Consider the following 20,083-nt stretch of genomic DNA (forward strand, 5'->3'; position numbering starts at 1 on the left):
CAAAGAATTTTAGAAAACTATGATAAATATGCTAAGAGTGCTAATGGATAAAGTAGATGTCATGCAAGACCAGATGGTCAATGTAAGAAGAGATAGAAATTCCAAGGAAGAATGAAAAAGAAGTGCTAGATCAACAACACTGTGACATAAATGAAGAATGCCTTTGATGGCCTTATTAATAGCTTTGTCCAGCTTTATCCAAGATCTGAGGGGGAACTACAAACAATGTAAAATACATGAAATTGGAATACCAGAAGGGGAAGAAAGAGAGAAAGGAACAGAAGAAATATTGAAACAATAATGACTGAGAATTTATATCAAGCCACAGATGCAGTAAGCTTAGAAAACACCAAAAGGATAAATGCCAAAAAAAAAAAAAAAACCACCTAGGCATATCATATTCAAACTATAGAAAAACAAAGATTAAAGAAAAAATCCTGAAAGAGGCCAGTGGAGCAAAAACTTTTTATCTATAAAGAAGCAAAGATAAAAATTATATCTGACTCTCTTAGAAACCATGCAAGGAAGAAGAAAGTAGAAAAAAAATATTTAAAACATTGAGAGGAAAAAAATCCACTAAGCTAGGATTCTGTGCCCTGCAAAATTATCCTTCAAAAGTGAAGGAAAAATAGAGACTTTCTCTCAGACAAAAACTGAGGGAACTTGTAGCTAGTAGATCTGCCCTGTAAGAAGCGTTAAAAGAAATCCTTTAGAGAGAAGGCAAATAATATAGGTCACAAACTTTGGAGAAGGAATAAGTAAAGGTAAAATAGAAACTTTAAGTTTCTTATTCTTAATTGCTCTATCAGACAACACTTTGTTCAAAATAATAACAGCAAAAATGTATCCAATTTTGTATACTTATGTATAGGTGAAATAAATAATAGCAATGACACAAGGGATGAGAGGAAAATATTACGAATTAGGAATACTTTGTTTTTATAAGGTATTCATACTACCTTGAAGCAATATAGTGTTATTTGAAAGTGGACTTGGGTTTGCTGTAAAAGCATATTGTACATGCTAGAGCAACCACTAAAAAAGTATTAAAATAAATATAAATGATACACTAAGAAAGAAAGAATAACGGAATCCCATATAAAATGCTCAGTTAAAACCACAAAAGGAAAAGACCCCGAATAGCCAAAGCAATCTTGAGAACGAAAAATGGAGCTGGAGGAATCAGGCTCCCTGACTTCAGACTATACTACAAAGCTACAGTAATCAAGACAGTATGGTACTGGCACAAAAACAGAAATATAGATCAATGGAACAGGATAGAAAGCCCAGAGATAAACCCACGCACATATGGTCACCTTATCTTTGATAAAGGAGGCAAGCATATACAGTGGAGAAAAGACAGCCTCTTCAATAAGTGGTGCTGGGAAAACTGAACAGCTACATGTAAAAGTATGAAATTAGAACACTCCCTAACACCATACACAAAAATAAACTCAAAATGGATTAAAGACCTAAATGTAAGGCCAGACATTATTGAGCTCTTAGAGGAAAACATAGGTAGAACACTCTATGACATAAATCACAGCAGGATCCTTTTTGACCCAGCACCTAGAGAAATGGAAATAAAAACAAAAATAAACAAATGGGACTTAATGAAACTTAAAAGCTTTTGCACAGCAAAGGAAACCATAAACAAGACGAAAAGACAACCCTCAAAATGGGAGAAAATATTTGCAAATGAAGCCACTGACAAAGGATTCATCTCCAAAATTTACAAGCAGCTCATGCAGCTCAATATCAAAAAAACAAACAACCCAATCCAAAAATGGGCAGAAGACCTAAATAGACATTTCTCCAAAGAAGATATACAGATTGCCAACAAACACATGAAAGAATGCTCAACATCATTAATCATTAGAGAAATGCAAATCAAAACTACAATGAGATATCATCTCACACCGGTCAGAATGGCCATCATCAAAAACTCTAGAAAGAATAAATGCTGGAGAGGGTGTGGAGAAAAGGGAACCCTCTTGCACTGTTGGTGGGAATGTAAATTGGTACAGCCACTATGGAGAACAGTATGGAGGTTCCTTAAAAAACTACAAATAGAACTACCATACGACAAAGCAATCCCACTACTGGGCATATACCCTGAAAAAACCATAATTCAAAAAGAGTCATGTACCAAAATGTTCATTGCAGCTCTATTTACAATAGCCAGGACATGGAAGCAACCTAAGTGTTCCTCATCAGATGAATGGATAAAGAAGATGTGGCACATATATACAATAGAATATTACTCCGCCATAAAAAGAAACGAAATGGAGTTATTTGTAGTGAGGTGGATGGAGTTAGAGTCTGTCATACAGAGTGAAGTAAGTCAGAAAGAGAAAAACAAATACAGTATGCTAACACATATATATGGAATCTAAGGGGAAAAAAAATGGTCATGAAGAACATAATGGTAAGACGGGAATAAAGACAGACCTACTAGAGAATGGACTTGAGGATATGGGGTGGGGGAAGGGTAAGATGTGACAAAGTGAGAGAGTGGCATGGACATATATACACTACCAAACGTAAAATAGATAGCTAGTGTGAAGCAACCGCATAGCACAGGGAGATCAGCTCTGTGCTTTGTGACCACCTAGAGGGGTGGGATACGGATGGTGGGAGGGAGGGAGATGCAAGAGGGAAGAGATATGGGAACATATATATATGTATAACTGATTCACTTTGTTATAAAGCAGAAACTAACACACCATTGTAAAGCAATTATACTCCAATAAAGATGTTAAAAAAAAAAAACAAAAAAAAATGATGACCCAAAACCTATGAGATGCAGCAAAAGCAGTTCAAAGAGGGAAGTTTATAGCAATAAAATCCTACCTCAAGAAGCAAGAAAAATCTCAAATAAACAACTTTATCTTACACTTAAAGCATTAGAGAAAGTAGAACATAAAAAAACCCAAAGTTAGCAGAAGGAAAGAAATCATAAAGATCAGATCAGAAATAAATGAAAAAGAAATGAAGGAAACAATAGCAAAGATCAATAAAACTAAAAGCTGGTTCCTTGAGAAGATAAACAAAATTGATAAACCATTAGCCAGACTCATCAAGAAAAAAAGGGAGAAGACTCAAATCAATACAATTAGAAATGAAAAATGAGAAGTAACAACTGACACTGCTGACATACAAGGCATCATGAGACATTGCTACAAGAAACTATATGCCATAAAATGGACAAACTGGAAGAAATGGACAAATTCGTAGAAAAGCACAACCTTCTGAGACTGAACCAGGAAGAAATAGAAAATATAAACAGACCAGTCAAGAGCACTGAAATTGAAACTGTGATTATAACTTTCCAACAAACAAAAGCCCAGGACCAGATGGCTCCACAGGCAAATTCTATCAAATATTTAGAGAAGAGGTAACACCTAGCCTTCTCAAACTCTTCCAAAATATAGCAGAGGAAGGAACACTCCCAAACTCATTCTACGAGGCCACCATCACCCTGACACCAAAACCAGACAAAGTTGTCACAAAAAAAGAAAACTACAGGCCAATATCACTGATGAACATAGATGTAAAAATCCTCAACAAAATACTAGCAAACAGAGTCCAAAAGCACATTAAGGATCATAAACCACAATCAAGTGGGGTTTATGCCAGGAATGCAAGGATTCTTCAAAATATGCAAACCAATCAATGTGATACACCATATTAACAAATTGAAGAATAAAAACCATATGATCTGTACAATGGAATATTACTAAGCCATAAAAAGGAACGAAATTGGGTCATTTGTTGAGACGTGAATGGATCTAGAGTCTGTCAAACAGAGTGAAGTAAGTCAGAAAAAGAAAAACAAATATCGTATATTAATGCATATATGTGGAACCTAGAAAAATCGTACAGATGAACCAGTGTGCAGGGCAGAAATTGAGACACAGATGTAGAGAACAAACATATGGACACCAAGGGGGGAAAGTGGCGGGGGGGTGGGGATGGGGGTGTGATGAGTTGGGAGATTGGGATTGACATGTATACACTGATGTGTAAAAAATTGATGACTAATAAGAACCTGCTGTATAAAAAAATAAATAAAATAAAACTCAAAAAAAAAAAAACCAAAACAAAACACCATATGATCATCTCAATACATGCAGAAAAAGCTTTCAACAAAATTCAACACCAATTCATGATAAAAACCCTCCAGAAGTAGGCATAGAGGGAACTTACATCAACATAATAAAGGCCATATATGGCAAACCCACAGACAACATCTTTCTCAATGGGGAAAAACTGAAACCATTTCCACGAAGATGAGGAAGAAGGCAAGGTTGCCCACTCTCACCACTATTATTTAACATTGTTTTGGAAGTTTTAGCCACAGCAATCAGAGAAGAAAAGGAAATAAAAGGAATCCAAATCAGAAAAGAAGAAGTAAAGCTGTCACTGTTTGCAGATGACATGATATTATACATAGAGAATCCTAAACATGGTACAAGAAAAATACTAGAGGTAATCAATGAATATGGTAATGTAGCAGGATGTAAAATGAATGCACAGAAATCTCTTGCATTCATATACACTAATGATGAAAAATCTGAAAGAGAAGTTAAGGAAAAACTCCCATTTACCCTTGCAAGAAAAAGTATAAAATACCTAGGAATAAACCTACCTAAGGAGACAAAAGACCTGTATGCAGAAAACTGTAGGACACTGATGAAAGAAATTAAAGATGATACCAACAGATGGAGAGATATACCATGTTCTTGGATTGGAAGAATCAACATTGTGAAAATGACTCTACTACCCAAAGCAATCTACAGATTCAATGCAATCCCTATCAAATTACCAATGGCATTTTTTACAGAACTAGAACAAATCATCTTAAAATTTGTATGGAGACACAAAAGACCCCGAATAGCCAAAGCAGTCTTGAGGGGAAAAAACGGAGCTGGAGGAATCAGACTCCCTGACTTCAGACTATACAACAAAGCTACAGTAATCAAGACAATATGGTACTGGCACAAAAACACAAATATAGATCAATGGAACAGGATAGAAAGCCCAGAGATAAACCCACACACCTATGGCCAACTAATCTATGACAAAGGAGGCAAAGAGATACAATGGAGAAAAGACAGTCTCTTCAATAAGTGGTGCAATTACTTGAACAGACACTCAGGTGAGTACCCTGGGGAGTGAGCAGGCAGAGCCACAGACTGGGCGTTCCAGTCCTGGGGCCTATGTGGAGAAGACACACCCCCTTGTATAGTTGGAGGTCCACTGCAACAAATAGAAGGGTAGGGAAAAGACTGGACTCTGCTCCTGAAAAGTGAACATATGCTGGCTAGCCCCAGAGGCAGGTCAGAGACAGGTCTGCTCTGGCAGCTGCTGGGGATCCTGCAACTGCCTCTCAGCATGCCCCAGCATGAGTCAAGTGAACACCCAGCCCCACTTACTCCATGCCATGGCATGGCACGGCATCTAGGGTGGGAAGGACCAGAGAAGACTTGACCATGGGACATAGAGGCAACCCAGTCCCAGGGGGAGCTCAGGTGGGGCAGAGGTGGCCATTTTGGCACTTACTCAAGCAGCACCTCAGAAGAAGGCCAGGTATCTGATGGCCTCCACTCAACCACAGCTAACCTTCCAACACACACCAGGAATCTACCCAGGAACCCATCAGCCCAGGAGAGAAGCTTCACACAGGATGGGGGTGGTGGAAGCAGAGGACAATGACCACCTGTGAGTGACAAAGGGGGCTTGCAGCAGAGGCTGCACCTCAGTACTGCCGTAGACACCTACACATGCTGCGCATCAGACCTCTGGCCTCAGACCCTACTACTTCAGCTCCTCTGAGGCAAAAGTCCCTGGGCAGAGAGAAGGAAAAAATACACACTTAAAAGGAACAGAGCCAGCTCAAGGTCAACCCTCAGGGCTTCTGCTCCAGGAACTTGAGATCAGACCCCCACCTCTGACAGGGCAGTGATGGCCACTGAACAGAGAAGAAGTCCCACCTCATGCCCAGTGCTGGCTCTAGCCCCTCTACCTGGATCGCCATCCACTGTCAAGGTGATAGCCACCAGCACACACTGAGGAAAGACGTAATTGTTGTCCATGTCAAGTCCAGCCCTCCCATCAAAGGCCTTGGGCACACATAGTCTGCATAGAGATGATTCCACATAAGAAAATCCCTTCAAGACTGAAATAAGTAACTGTTTCAACTAAATTCATAGCAGTAGAGAAAGTTAACTAAAATGAAAAGGCAGAAGAACTACTCTCAATTGAAAGAGCAAGAGAAAACCATTGAAAAAATAAATAATGAAACAGAAATAAACAATTCACCGATAAAAAATTCAAAACATTGGTAATAAAAATGTTAACTGTATTAAGGAGAAGAAATTTTCTAAACAAGGAACTAGGAAATATAAAAAGACCCAATCAGAAATGAATAATTCAATAGCTGAAATAAAAAACACACTGCAAGAATGAATAGCAGACTAATTGATACAGAAGAACACATAAGTGATCTGAAAAATAGAATAATAGAAATCACCCAATGAGAACAGCAGAGAGAAAAACTAATCAAAAAGGAAAAAAATCAATTTAAGAGATCTTTAAAATAACACTAAGCATTCCAAAATTTACATTACAGGTGTCCAGAAAAGGAAAAGAGGGAGAAGGGGATTGAAAATGTATTTGAAGAAATTATGGCTGAAAACTTCCCAAATCTAAAGAAGGAAACAGATATCCAGATACAGGAATCACAGAGAGTTCCAAACATGCTCAACCCAAAGAGACCTACACCAAGACATATCATAATTAAAATAGCAAAAGTTAAAGATAGAGAATTCCAAAGACAGCAAGAGAAAAACAAAGAATTATATACAATGAAACCCTCATAAGTATCAGCTAATTTCTCTGCAGAAATTTTACAGACCGTAAGGTGTAGCAGGATATATTCGAAGTCCTGAAAGGGAAAAATCTGCAACCTGGGATACTCTACCCAGCAAGATTATCATTTAGAATAGGAGAAATTGAAAAAAAAAAAAAAAAAAAAAACTTCATATAAAAGCAAAAACTAAAAGAATTCATCAATACTAAACTTACCCTAAAAAAAAGTTGAAGGGTATTCCCTAAATGGAAAAGAAAGAATCTATAGGAAAGGGAAAATTCCACTAGGAAAGACAAATATACTGTACAAATTGAAGATCAACCACTTAAATAAGCCAGTATTTAGATTAAAAGACAAAAAATTGTGAAAGCAACTATAACTACAATAAGCAGTTAAGGGATAAGCATGAAGGTGTAAAATGTGACATCAAAAACACAAAATTGGGGGAAGGGAATAAAAAAATGTAGATTTTTAAAAATGTGTTTGAGCTTAAATGACTACCAGTTTAAAACAAGGAAATATAATTATTGGTCAATATATGTGAATCCCATGATAACAACAAATTAAAAACCTACAGTTACATACACCAAAATCAAAAAGAAACACAAGCATGTTGCTAAAAAAAATCATCAAACCACAAGGGAAGAAACAAACAGAAGAAATGAACAAGGAAGAAAAACAACAAAAAAACAAGTAATAAAATAGCCATAATTACATACTATCAATAATTACTTTATGTATCAATGGACTAAAACCTCCATTCAAAAGACACAGGGTGGCTGACTGGATTGAAAACAAGACCCTTCAATATACTGCCTACAATAGACACCTCAGGGTGAAAGACACACACTGAACTGAAAGTGAAAGGATGGAAAATGTTATTTCATGTAAATGGAAATGACAAGGCAGCAGGGATGGCAATACTCATAGCAGACAAAATAGACTTAAAACAAGGGCTATAATAAAAGACAAAGAAGTGCATTATATAATGATAATGGGATTGATGCAAAAAGAGGATATTACACTCATTAACATATATGCACCCAATACAGGAACACCTAAATATAGAAAGCAAATACTAACAGGCATAAAAAGGAGAAATTGACAATAATACAATAAGAGTAGGGGTCTTTAACACCCCACTGATATCAATAGACAGATCATCCAGACGGAAAATCAATAAGGAAAAAGTGTTCTTAAATGACACACTAGACCATTTGGACTTGATAACTACAGGACATTACATCCAAAAACAGCAGAATACACACTCTTTTCAAGTGAACATGGAATGTTCTCCAGGATAGATCACAAGCTAGGCCACAAAACCGGTCTCAACAAATTTAAGAATAGAAATTATATCAAGTAATTTTTTCTGACCATAAAGGTATGAAACTAGAAATCAACTACAGGAAGAAACATGGGAAAAACACAAACATGTAGAGATTAAACAACATGTAACTAAAAAGCTACTAGGTCAATGAAGAAATCTAAGAGGAAGTAAAAAGATAGCTCAAGACAAAGGACAGTGGAAACACAACACTACAAAACCTATGGGAACAATTCAGGAAAAAGACAAGGAGACTCACTCTGACCACTTCTATTTAACACAGTATCAGAAGTCCTAGTGACACAATCAGACAAGGAAAAGAAATAAAAGGAATGCAAATTAGAAGGTAAAAAATTAAAACTGTCCCTATTTGCATATGATATGATTCTTTACATAGAACACCCTTAAGACTCCACTTAAAAACAATTAGAACTAATAAACTCAGCAAAGTTACAGGATACAAGAGCAACATACCGAAATCTGTTGCATTATATACACTAACAAGGAAAGATCAGAAAGAGAAAGTTAAAAAAAAAAAAAAAAAATCCCACTTAAAATTGCAGCAAAAAGAATAAAATAGCTAGAAATAAACTTAACCAAGGAGCTGAACAACTTATAGTCTGAAAACTATAAAACATTAATGAAGGAAACTAAAGATGATACAAAGAAGTGCAATGATATCCCATGCTCTTGGATTAGAAGAATTAATATTGTTAAAATGGCCATACTACCCAAAGCAATCTACAGATTTAACATAATCCCTATCAAAATACCTATGATATTTTCACAGAATTAGAACAAATGATTCTAAAATTCATGTGGAACCAAAAAAGACCCCAAATTGCCAAGGCAATCTTGAGAAATAAAGAACAGACTTGGAGATATCACCCTCCCAGACTTCAGATTATACTACAAAGCTACAGTAGTCAAAACAGCATACTACTAGCACAAAAACAGACACATAGATCAACTGAATAGAATAGAGAGCCCAGAAATAAACCCACACTATGACAGTCAATTAATCCATGACAAAGGAGGTAAGAATATACAATGGAGAAAAGACAGACTCTTCAACAAGTTGGTGTTGAAAAAACATATAAAACAATGACATTAGAACATTTCCTCATACCATATACAAAAATAAACTCCAAAAATGAATTAAAGACCTAAATGTGAGACTGGAAATGGTAAAACTCCTAGAAGAAAACATAGGCAGAACACTGACATAAATCGAGCAATATTTTTCTGGATCTGTTCCCTAAGACCAAAGAAATAAAAGCAAAAATAAACAAATGGGACCTAATAAAACTTAAAATTTTTTGCACAGCAAAGGAAACCATCAACAAAATGAAAATACGACCTACGGAATTAGAGGAAATATTTGCAAATTATATGACCAACAAGGGGTTAATATCTAAAATATATAGACAGCTCATACATCTCAGTATCTAAAAAACAAGCAGCCCAATGAAAAAATAGGCAGAAAACCTGAAAAGACATGTTTTTCTGAGAAGACATACAGATGGCCAACAGGACATGAAAAGATTCTCAATGTCACTACTTATTAGAGAAATGCAAATTAAAACGACAGCAAGATATCACCTCACACCTATCAGAATGGCTATCATCAAAAAGTCTACAAATAACAAATTTTGGAGAGGATGTGGAGAAAAAGGAACCATTGTAAACCATTGGTGGTAATGTAAATTGGTGCAACCACTATGGAAAACAGTCTGGCGGTTGCTCAAAAAACTAAAAATAGAATTATCATATGATCCACAATTCCACTCCTGGGTATATAAAAATGAAAACACTAATTTGAACAGATACATGCACCCCAATGTCCATAGCAGCACAATTTACAATAGCTAAGATATGGAAGCAGCTCAAGTGCCCATGAATAGAAGAATGGATAAAGAAGATATATATACAGTGGAATATTACTCAGCCATTTAAAAATAAAATAAAATTCTGCCATTTGCAGCAATGTGGATGGACCTAGAGAATATTATGCTTAGTGAAATAAGTCAGACAAAGAAAAATACTATATATCTCTTATATGTGGAGTCTTAAATATACTACAAACAAATGTATATGCAAATGAAAATAGACTCACACAGAAGGAAAAGAAACTAGTGGTTACCAAATGGGAGAGGGAAAGGGGGGGGGGCAAATTAGGGGTACAGGATTAAGAGATAAAAACTACTATGTATAAAATAGATAAGCACCAAGGATATATTTTATAGCACAGGGAATTATAGCCATTATCTTGTAATAACTTTTAATGGCATATAATCGTAAAATTACTGAATCACGATGCTGTACACCTAAAACCAACATAATACTGTAAATCAACTATACTTCCATTAAAAAAAAAAAATCTCAATTTGTCTAACCTACTTTAAAAGGTAGTTTATGGTCAGGGAGAAATTCTAGAGAAAAATAAACATAAAAATTAAAATTAAATATCTCATTTATAATTATAAGAGCAAAGAAAACTCCAGATAATTTTGATCGAAGTTATTGTACATCTACGTTCTATAGTGCTCATTTATAGAAAAAGTCCTAGTGTCATTTTGTCCATCACTAAAATATTGTTCAATATTTGAAATTCTCTAATAGAATATTATGATCTGAACAGAGAAGGAATGCTCATATTTTCCGAAATTCATTTTAAGTTGAAGTCAAATAATGTATCCTTAACAACTGGATGAAATTTCTCTCAACAGCATCATCATGGATTGGTAAGATTAATAAATATATTTTAAACTTTTCAATCACCATGTCAGAAAAATGATGGGCACATGTCTAGAAAAGATAAAGGAGCATTTTGGAAACTGATTTGACCACAGAAAATCAGAGGTTAATTCTTCCTTTAGTCTTTTAAAATTACCTCCTGATATTTGTTTTGCAGCTTCTAATTAATAAGGCAAATGTGATGATATTTCTGGGGATTGAAAAAGAAATGTGTTGTTGTTATTATGCCTTTCTTAAGTTCTAACCTTGAGAACAAAAGTGAAGATGAATAGCATGTCATTGCTGTATCGTAGGGATGATGTATTTCAAATGCTGGACTCCTTCCACAATGTTCTTTGAAGCATTGTTACTAAGGAAAAAAAAATGTTAAAGGAACTCATATTATTTATTGATTCTCAAATCCATTGCTGTTTCAGGTTTTGCCTAAGCTAACCAGTCCATTTTATTTTGGAAGCCACTGACACAACAAAGTGCTGTAACAAGTGAACATAAAATATATTAATAGGCACAGGTAATAAAAACTTGATTCCAAACTTTAGTGAATCTGAAAAGGAGACTAGGGGTTTTAAAACAATGATAGCCTATAAATAAAAAAGCAGATTCAAACAAAACCCCTACAGGATTTGTGACAAATGGTCTTCTAGTCATTATTAAGAAGACAAACCCAAGTCGTATTTTGTGAAGATGTTAGGTAGAGTTGATATTTCTCTAAAATTATTCAACCTACTGATTTCCAGTACTAACTTCCATAAGGCAAGAAGAGAGGAGAATGGATAGGAGGAATGTTACAAGGGGAAAGGAACAATAATAATAAATAGTGGTAGAAGTAACAATAACGAACATTTATTCAACACTTAACACTGAAGCCAAAGATATAATAAGAATTTTACATGGATTGTGTCATTTTATCTTCACAAATAACTTTCCGAGGTAGGCAGCCTAATTTGTCAGAGAATTATTCTAACTTAGTCTTGATAATAGGATGAGCTTTTCATGGTTGAAAAATCAGATCCCCTTTGCCTCTCTTTGAAAATGCATCAGATGCCTCTCACTGATATTTTTGCTTCTGGTAACAAACCCTTATGTCTTTATAACTCATTACTGTAGAATCGAGATGTAAATTCTTTGAAACTAGGATGATGGCTACCTCACCAAATTGCTTACAAGAGTGTTCTACCTCTAGTTATATAATTAACACTAACTGACAACACAAAATGACAAAGATCATGGTTTAGCAAAAGCATTACAGTTCACTCTGCAAATGATTTACCATCATTCAGCTGTATGATTAGCTCTTGTGTTTGTTGTTTTTCTTTTTGATGGCAGGGGTGGTAGTCCATTGGTATTAAGTGCAGAGCTAAAATAGTTAAATTATGATGAAAGCCTTCACTGTAGACTAAAGAATAAATATCTTACATTATTGAAAATTAGAACTTTCTTATCAAAGCCCAATACAAAATTAGAAACTTCAGATAACACATGGAGTTATTAACAAGACCAGCAATTATGGGAAAAATAATGAATATCAAGGCCAAATTTATCAACAGGATCATAATTTTTAACCCTGATTTTCTTCTTTCCATGTTTTAGGAAACAATAAATTTGGAATTTGGAACATAATAATTCAAAAATATTACTCATCTGGTTAAGATTCCATGCCATAACTTTATTGACTATAACTTTATTTGGGCTAACTGTAGCCTCCCAAATGTCCCATTCTGGCAAACCCAGGTGAATAAGCAGAAATGCACAGAGAATGAGAGGATTGTCATCCCTATTCTAACTAAAAATTCTGCCTATTGTTTTATTTTTAAACTGCCACTAACATGTTTAAATTATAATTGCATCTTCTCAATGAGCACAGTTCCTTATTATTGGAACTGGCAGGGGGCCTTGACATCTGAGTCATCATTTCACTATGTCTATTTCTTACTGTGGTATACAAATTAAATAGACATACAAGAGGAAATATAGGGGGGAAAATCTGAAGCAGTAACTTTAAATTGAATTAATTGTTGTCAAATCTACAAAATATATAAAGCAATCAACATTGGTAATAATATATTCTACTTCAGCCACATTTTCAATAATATTAACTTCAATTCTAAGGCCAAAAATGCTTCAAATACTCCTAGCCAAACATTGTACTTCTATTAATCAAAACCAATAGCTTTAATATTCCCTAAATTTAAAAGATAGAATAATTCCAGTGTCTTCTCTCAAGAAGTGAACATGTTCTAAAGAAATGTCTCTTTTTCAACACTAAAATTTAATTAGAAGAGAAGTCTTGAGATAGTCACTTGATACATTATTCTGCATATTAAGAAAATAATAGGATGTAAACCAGATGTTCCTAGATTATGAAATTTAGAACATAACATATTCAAAATGTAGCTAGCTTTTTACCTATATTTATGCAATATTTAAGAATAAGGCAAGCAATCCCCACAATGTTGAAATAAGTCTTACTATTTCTCTCATAGTTTGACTTGAAACAGTGGAAATAGTCATGGGTTTACAGTATCTGGTTTTTAGTGAGTCTTACCAGTTTTGTAATTACTATAGCTAGAATTAATAAATGTCTTCTTTTTATATGATGAAATAAATTCACGAAAGAGGCAGACACTATGCAAAATAGCTGGGAATAAGGCCAAATCTTTTTACATATATCCAGGGACCAGTAATTTTCTAAATGACACTCTAGGCTCTCTTGCCTAAATAATGACAAGTACTGCCATCATGTAATTTACTAAAATAATTATGTAATCTCCTAGTTTCCATCACCCATATCAAGTCCATAACCACTTACCTTGTCTTTATTCTCAGTGCCAGAAGCCTCAGGCTTGGTCCTAATCACAAATGGCGTGGACAGTCGCAGCAGAACCCTTTCGAAGGTGGCATTAACCTTTGGAGAAACAATCTCGAAGCAGTCCTCAAACCTGAGCACTTTGTGAGTGTCACATCGGAGCTGCTTCCTTAGGCCTTCCCCCAGCTGAAGGACTGTCATGTGGGGGTCAAACATCAAATGGAAAGGGAAGGCTCTGCAGAAGGTGTTGATGCTAATTCTGAGGTCCGCAGGAACTTGGGAGGTTCCCTGTGGAAGGTTCTTCATGATATTAGTATTTTCACATTGTTTGATAAGGAAAGTAAGACCACTACAATTGCCTGGGTTTGAACCATCAGAGCACAGTTTCTCATTTGCAACCTGGTCCACTTCTACATCCAGCTGATAGATTTTCTTTCCTGCAGCCTTAATCATTCCAAGCATTGCAAACCCCACGATGTGGTGAGGGTGGAAGTAGTGGAGCATAAGATTACCTTCAGGGAGCTCTTTGCATAGGAATGATGGTGACTCCAGAGTGGCCTGTTTTCCAAAAGAAGTTCTAATGTGTTCCAACAAAGCATCAAAGCCATTAAAAAAGTCCTGCAACGTGCCACCTACAGCTCGAAGGACTCTCTCATTCTCATCAAAGCATATATTAAAGAACTCCTCACCAAATCTTTCTTGAATTTCCTCAAACTTCAAACCTAGAGGTAAATGGAAGCAAATGTTAATAAAGTATAATACAAATAATTGAATTCACAGCTTTTTTAATGCTTACCAGAAGAGGCAACTAGTGAGAGAAGCAAGAGAGGTATTTCCCTTGGGTACACAAATTTCCCAAATAGGTTAAGTCATTCATTTTGAGTTAAAGAAAGTAAATTTCAGTTCATTTCCTGGATACTTCTAAGATGTTAATGAGCATAAATTTTTTGTTGTTGTTTTTAAATAGACTTTATTAGTACAATTTTAGATTCATAGCAAAACTGAGCAGAATATAAAGATATTTTCCAAGTACCCCCTGCCCCCCCCACACAACCCCCTCCCCCCTGGCAACTACTGATATTGTGCACTACAGTGGTACATTTGTTACAATCAATGAACCTACACCGACATAACATTATCACCCAAAGTTCATAGTTTACATTAGGGTTCACTCTTGGTGTTGTATATACTTGAGTTTTGACAAATGTATAGTAACATGTGCCCACCATTATAGTATCATACAGAGTAGTTCTGCTGCCCTAAAAATCCTCTGTGTGCCACCTATTCATTCCTCCCTCCCCTCAAACACTGGAGCATGAAGTTTTTAAATGCTGCTAATCTAGCTGTTCTGTTTTCTTTTCAATACTATACTCCATTTGCTGTAATTATCATGAATAATATATTTTCCTTAACAATTTCCCTCATCATTAAAGAATTTTAAGAGGCTATTATAAAGTTGTTTATTATGTCCATTCAATATTACTATTTTACTTATCACAATTCACTTGTTAAGTAGGAAATATAACCAGAGAGGGAATCTATGGTACATGAGCAGAGAAAGACATCAGGTTATCTTGCATAAACAGAAGTGCTTAAATTAGTAATCTCTGAGAAAATCATGCAGGTCAGCTAGACCCCAGAAAGTGAGAGACAAAACAAGGAATTAAAACTGTGGAATGATTTGCATTCATTCTTTCACTCACAAAAATGAGAGCAGACAAAAGTAGAGTAGGAATCTGACCAGACAGAGTTAAAAGTCTTTAAGTTTTCTCGGTTCATACTTATTCCCAGATGCCATGGCAAAAGGAAATCTACCTTATAATAATGGTTATAATAATAAATAAATAAATAAACAAACACACACAATGCATTATATAGTAATTAGAAGCAGGATCACACGTAATCTAGTTAGATCCACCCTTGAGGAAGAATACAGCACAGATAAAAGAGTTGAGTCTGTATCCTAAAGAAAGCTTCTATGTAGAGTCACCCTAGTGCTTCTCCTTTGACTTTGGCTGAAATCAGTACATGTAGTTTACATATTCACATTTTATTTCATTATCTATCTCATCTTATAAGGAGGTCCTGAAAATCAGACAGGAAAAGACAGGTCACTTTGTTAGTGTCCTGTTAGAATGCAAAGTAGTCTAGGCTGCCTATGGCTTAGTTTGTTGTTCCTACTTTATTATTCCCTATGAGTTCTCCCCATCCAGAAGTGAGGGGATAAAACAGAGTCAATAATATTGTTTTAAAATAGAGTCCAAACACATCAAATATTTTTTGAGAGCTTACCATAGAGTCTAAATATTGTGGAAGCCAAGTTAAGAAGTTAGTTTGACAAAGAAGTTCTTAAAATCCATGTGAAATGAGAAGTAGAAAATTTAAGTGAAAATCAGTCCCATTATTAAGAAGCATTTCACATTAATTTTAGTTTCATAGATCTGATGTTCAAGAGAAGCTGAGAAAGTCACCTACTAGGATAAAAACATCACTACTCATCTCACATTGTAATGTGATAAGATTGAACTTCAACATATGTTGCATTCACTAACAATAATGCCAGCCAGAATTGATTATAATAGCAGTTTTCTAACTAGTTCCCTGGTGTGAAAGAGAGAAAACAAGATAGATGATATCCACTGCAATTTGGCTCCTGTTCCAACTGCTCCATTAAAACTGCTTTTGTAATTATTTAAACCAATATATCCTGTTTTGTTATTTTATTACTTAACTTGTTTTCTTTTTCCTTTAGTTTGATAGTGTTCATCAACTCTTCCTCCTAAATTGCTATTCTCTTGGATTATAAACGATTCTCTCCTGGTTTAATTACTAGCTGTCTGAAAAGCCCTTCACTAAAAGTTCTTCCTATACAAAATCCTTACATCGCCATCACTATACTGTAACTAAAAATTTCTAATACATACAAATTAAACTTATGCCCCTTCAATGGCAATATTCTTTGTGGCTATTAATTTTTAATTATGAAATTCTTATTAAAAACTAAATTCAGAATAAATAAAAATTCCTATAATCTGACTATATTTGCTGAATAACAAAATTCCACGTGCCACTGAAAATATTCCATGGATTGCTCCTATACTTTGAAGAGTTGTGTCTTAAGGGACTTAGGGTCTTTATGCACAGATGAGAAAAAGAGAATTTCTTCTAACTCGCATTTTTCATAACATTAAAAATGCCTTCACAGTTATTAAGAGCACAGATATAATACAGTAAGCTTATGTCCTATTTCCAAATGTCATAATCCCAAAGAATCATCCAGAAAATAACAAGTAAGTAAATTCACCAGAGGCAACAAAACTAAAACTACTTGTGAGTACAGCAGTCTATCAACTAGAAATCCTTGCTGCTTTAAAAAGCACTTCTGGACCTAAGATACAATGGTTATTAAGTCTCAAATGATAATGCTAAAGCCTACCAGGGTGCTAAAGTGACTTGTATCAATAAAGAAAAACTAAATTATTTTTAATATTATATGCAAATACTATACATGGCAATTCTATATACACCACAGTATTCAATTAACTAATAAATATTTTTGGTCTCACAATTGTTAAACTGTGCAAGCTGAGAAAAGAAAAAATTCTTAGAGCTTGAAAAATTAGAACTAGGGAATGATCACTTCAACTTTTGCAAATATGCTATGAATCAATACCCAAGACTTCCACTTTAAACATCTCAAAATTTAGAAAGCACAGAGAAAGTAGTTTAGCTCAGTCTCACTCCCAAGGTTCCACTTATAATTGATGCAAACCCCCTACTTCCAGTAAATCACTTGAAACATAGAAACAATGCTCATCTGCTCTTATCACAAGAAGCTTGACATTTGGGTATATAAAATACATTTCTTAAGGAGGCAAAACTTACAATAAAACTGCTTTCATTAGCAGGTAAATTAAAAGAATTTTAAATTACTATTAATTTATCCCTTCAAAAAAATGAATAGCTGACATCCTTTAACATCCATGACATTCAGTTCATCCTTTAACTGAAAATGAAATAGTGTGTTCATTCATGACATGAATCTTTTGTCCTTTATCCAACTTCACACTGTGCACCTCTTGAGGGCATATATGTCTGCATACCTATCACTAGCATAATGCCTGGCACATGGAGACTAAGTATTCATTCATAGAAACTAAACATTCATCTAGAATCAAGCTTTTAAAGCTACAGTTGTGTCACATCAAAGGATACCAAGACAACTAGACACATCCTTTTCTCTCATGGGCCCCCACAGATAATTAAATTACAAATGATTGGGCTATAACAGAGGCATACAGGAGCTATGACAGTATGGGAAAAAGAATGTCTGACTTTCTCCTCAGGGAGATAAAGTTTGAAAGATAATTTGAAGAAAACGTAGGCATTCAAAAGGCCAACAAGGAAGGAAGGAGCACTCTAACAGATGGACAGTAATGAAATATGAATAAAGCAGGGAGGTGAAAGAGCCCAGCAGAGTCAGGGAAGAGTAAGTAGTAAGTGTATAATGGCTGTGGAGCAGGGGTGGTGGGATGAGCTGCTAATCAATCAGCAATGTAGAAGTTGGACTTAAGTGTGACAAGACCAGAGTCAAAGATAACAGCCAAAGAGATGCTGCAGTGTCTCTATAAGGTTATATTGATTGAATTAGGTAGTTCCAGTAAGAATGGAGAAATCAGTGCCAAGCAGTGTGTCAAACATTTTCATATATTACTTTAACATTTTAAAAATTCCTATCAAGTGGATATTTTTAATTGCACCCATTTTAAAGGTGAGGAATGTTAAGAAATTTGCCCATGTTCACCCAATTGTAGGTAGCAGAGCCAGGTCTCAAAGTGAAGTCTGTCTAAAACTAGATCTTGTGTAATAAATACTGTGTGATAATGTGCACAGTATTAAATGAGTAAAACATCTGCATGAGTGAAAAATGCATGTCTTGCCCATTGAAATATCATCAATGCCTAGCATTCTGCCTGACATTTATGGGCGCTCAATAAATAATAGCTGGATGTCGGGTGAGTTAATGCATAATTGAAGTCAATAGAAAGGAGCTACAAGGAGCAGTCAATGGCTATCAAATGCCACAGAGGTCAAGGAAGAAAACTTTAAATTGGATTGGTCAGAACTTCGGGGACCTTTGACAGAGCAATTTCAGTGGGGAGGTGGAGGTAAAAGACTGAGTATAATGGGTTGAGGAGGGTGGGACAAATGAAGAAACAGAATATTAATTTTCAGCTGTATCAATAATATTATTGGAAGGCTAAAATTACTTATTTTATAAAATTGTTTTTAAAAAAATCTGGCCTCCATGTTTGGAAAGGGAAATGTTGCCTTCATTGAGAACTGAGTGAATAGAGAAAGGTATGACATGAAAGATATAGCACTGACTGGGGTCCTGGATCCTCTGGGGGAAGATTTATTAATAAAAGAGGGAAATTTGTGTCTTCCTAGGTCCAGAGGCCATCCTTATCACCCAGCAAATGTATCAGTCTCCACTAACATGGGAAAATACCAAAGCGGAAGGCATTTCTTCAAGTTGCTTAAACTTCAACCAAGGAGCTGAATACCTACCAACTTATCACTTCTGTGAACTGTGGACCTCCATAATTATTTTTTGATTAATTACTTAGGTTTCATCAACCTAATATCTAAGTAATATAACTCAATCACAACAGTATCTCAAGTTCAAAAGATTTCAACATTTTAAGTAAATAATTATCCTTTTAGACAAACAATTATTTTTCCAGCTTTATTGAGATATAACATGGTGTAAGTTTAAGGTACACAATGTGTTAATTTGATACACTTAAATATTGCAAAATGATTAGCATCGTACCATTAGTTTACACCTCCATCACTTCACATAATTACCATTTCTTTTTTTGTGGTGAGAACATTCAAAATCTGCTCTTAACTTTCAAAGTATAATGCACAATTGTTAACTATAATCACAAGGCAGTGCATTAGATCTCCAGAACTTAGTCATCTTCTAACTGGAAGTTAGAACATTTCCCTATTTCCCCCAGCCCCAGGTAACCACCATTCTACTCTCTATGAGTTTGGCTGTTTCAGATTCCACATATAAGTGACAGCATACAGTATTTGTCAAGAAAAAATTATTTTATCTAGCAAGACCATAAGATGTTTCTCAACTATGTTTGAAACCCAGATGACACTTTTATAAGAATATAATTCTAGTGCCATGCCAATCTACAAATAAATAAAGTTAGTCTCTGCCTCCAGAGATTTAAGGGTAAATATTACATATGTCTAAATAATAACAAAGAAGAAAGGCTGAAAAGAAATCCCACTGCCCAAA

At 35.1% G+C, this 20,083-nt stretch overlaps 1 protein-coding gene across 3 annotated transcripts in view; it reads right to left on the reverse strand.

The window, feature by feature from the left end:
* GUCY1A2 (guanylate cyclase 1 soluble subunit alpha 2) overlaps positions 1-20,083 on the reverse strand; it is a 402,881-nt gene that overhangs the window by 297,544 nt on the left and 85,254 nt on the right. For all 3 annotated transcript variants that reach the window (XM_059929348.1, XM_059929349.1, XM_059929350.1), the window contains exon 4: positions 13,768-14,486. In XM_059929348.1, coding sequence (XP_059785331.1) covers positions 13,768-14,486 — 719 coding nt within the window. The remainder of the gene's footprint in view (positions 1-13,767; positions 14,487-20,083) is intronic.

This window comes from Balaenoptera ricei, chromosome 8 (assembly GCF_028023285.1).
Source record: "Balaenoptera ricei isolate mBalRic1 chromosome 8, mBalRic1.hap2, whole genome shotgun sequence".
Taxonomy (NCBI): domain Eukaryota; kingdom Metazoa; phylum Chordata; class Mammalia; order Artiodactyla; family Balaenopteridae; genus Balaenoptera; species Balaenoptera ricei.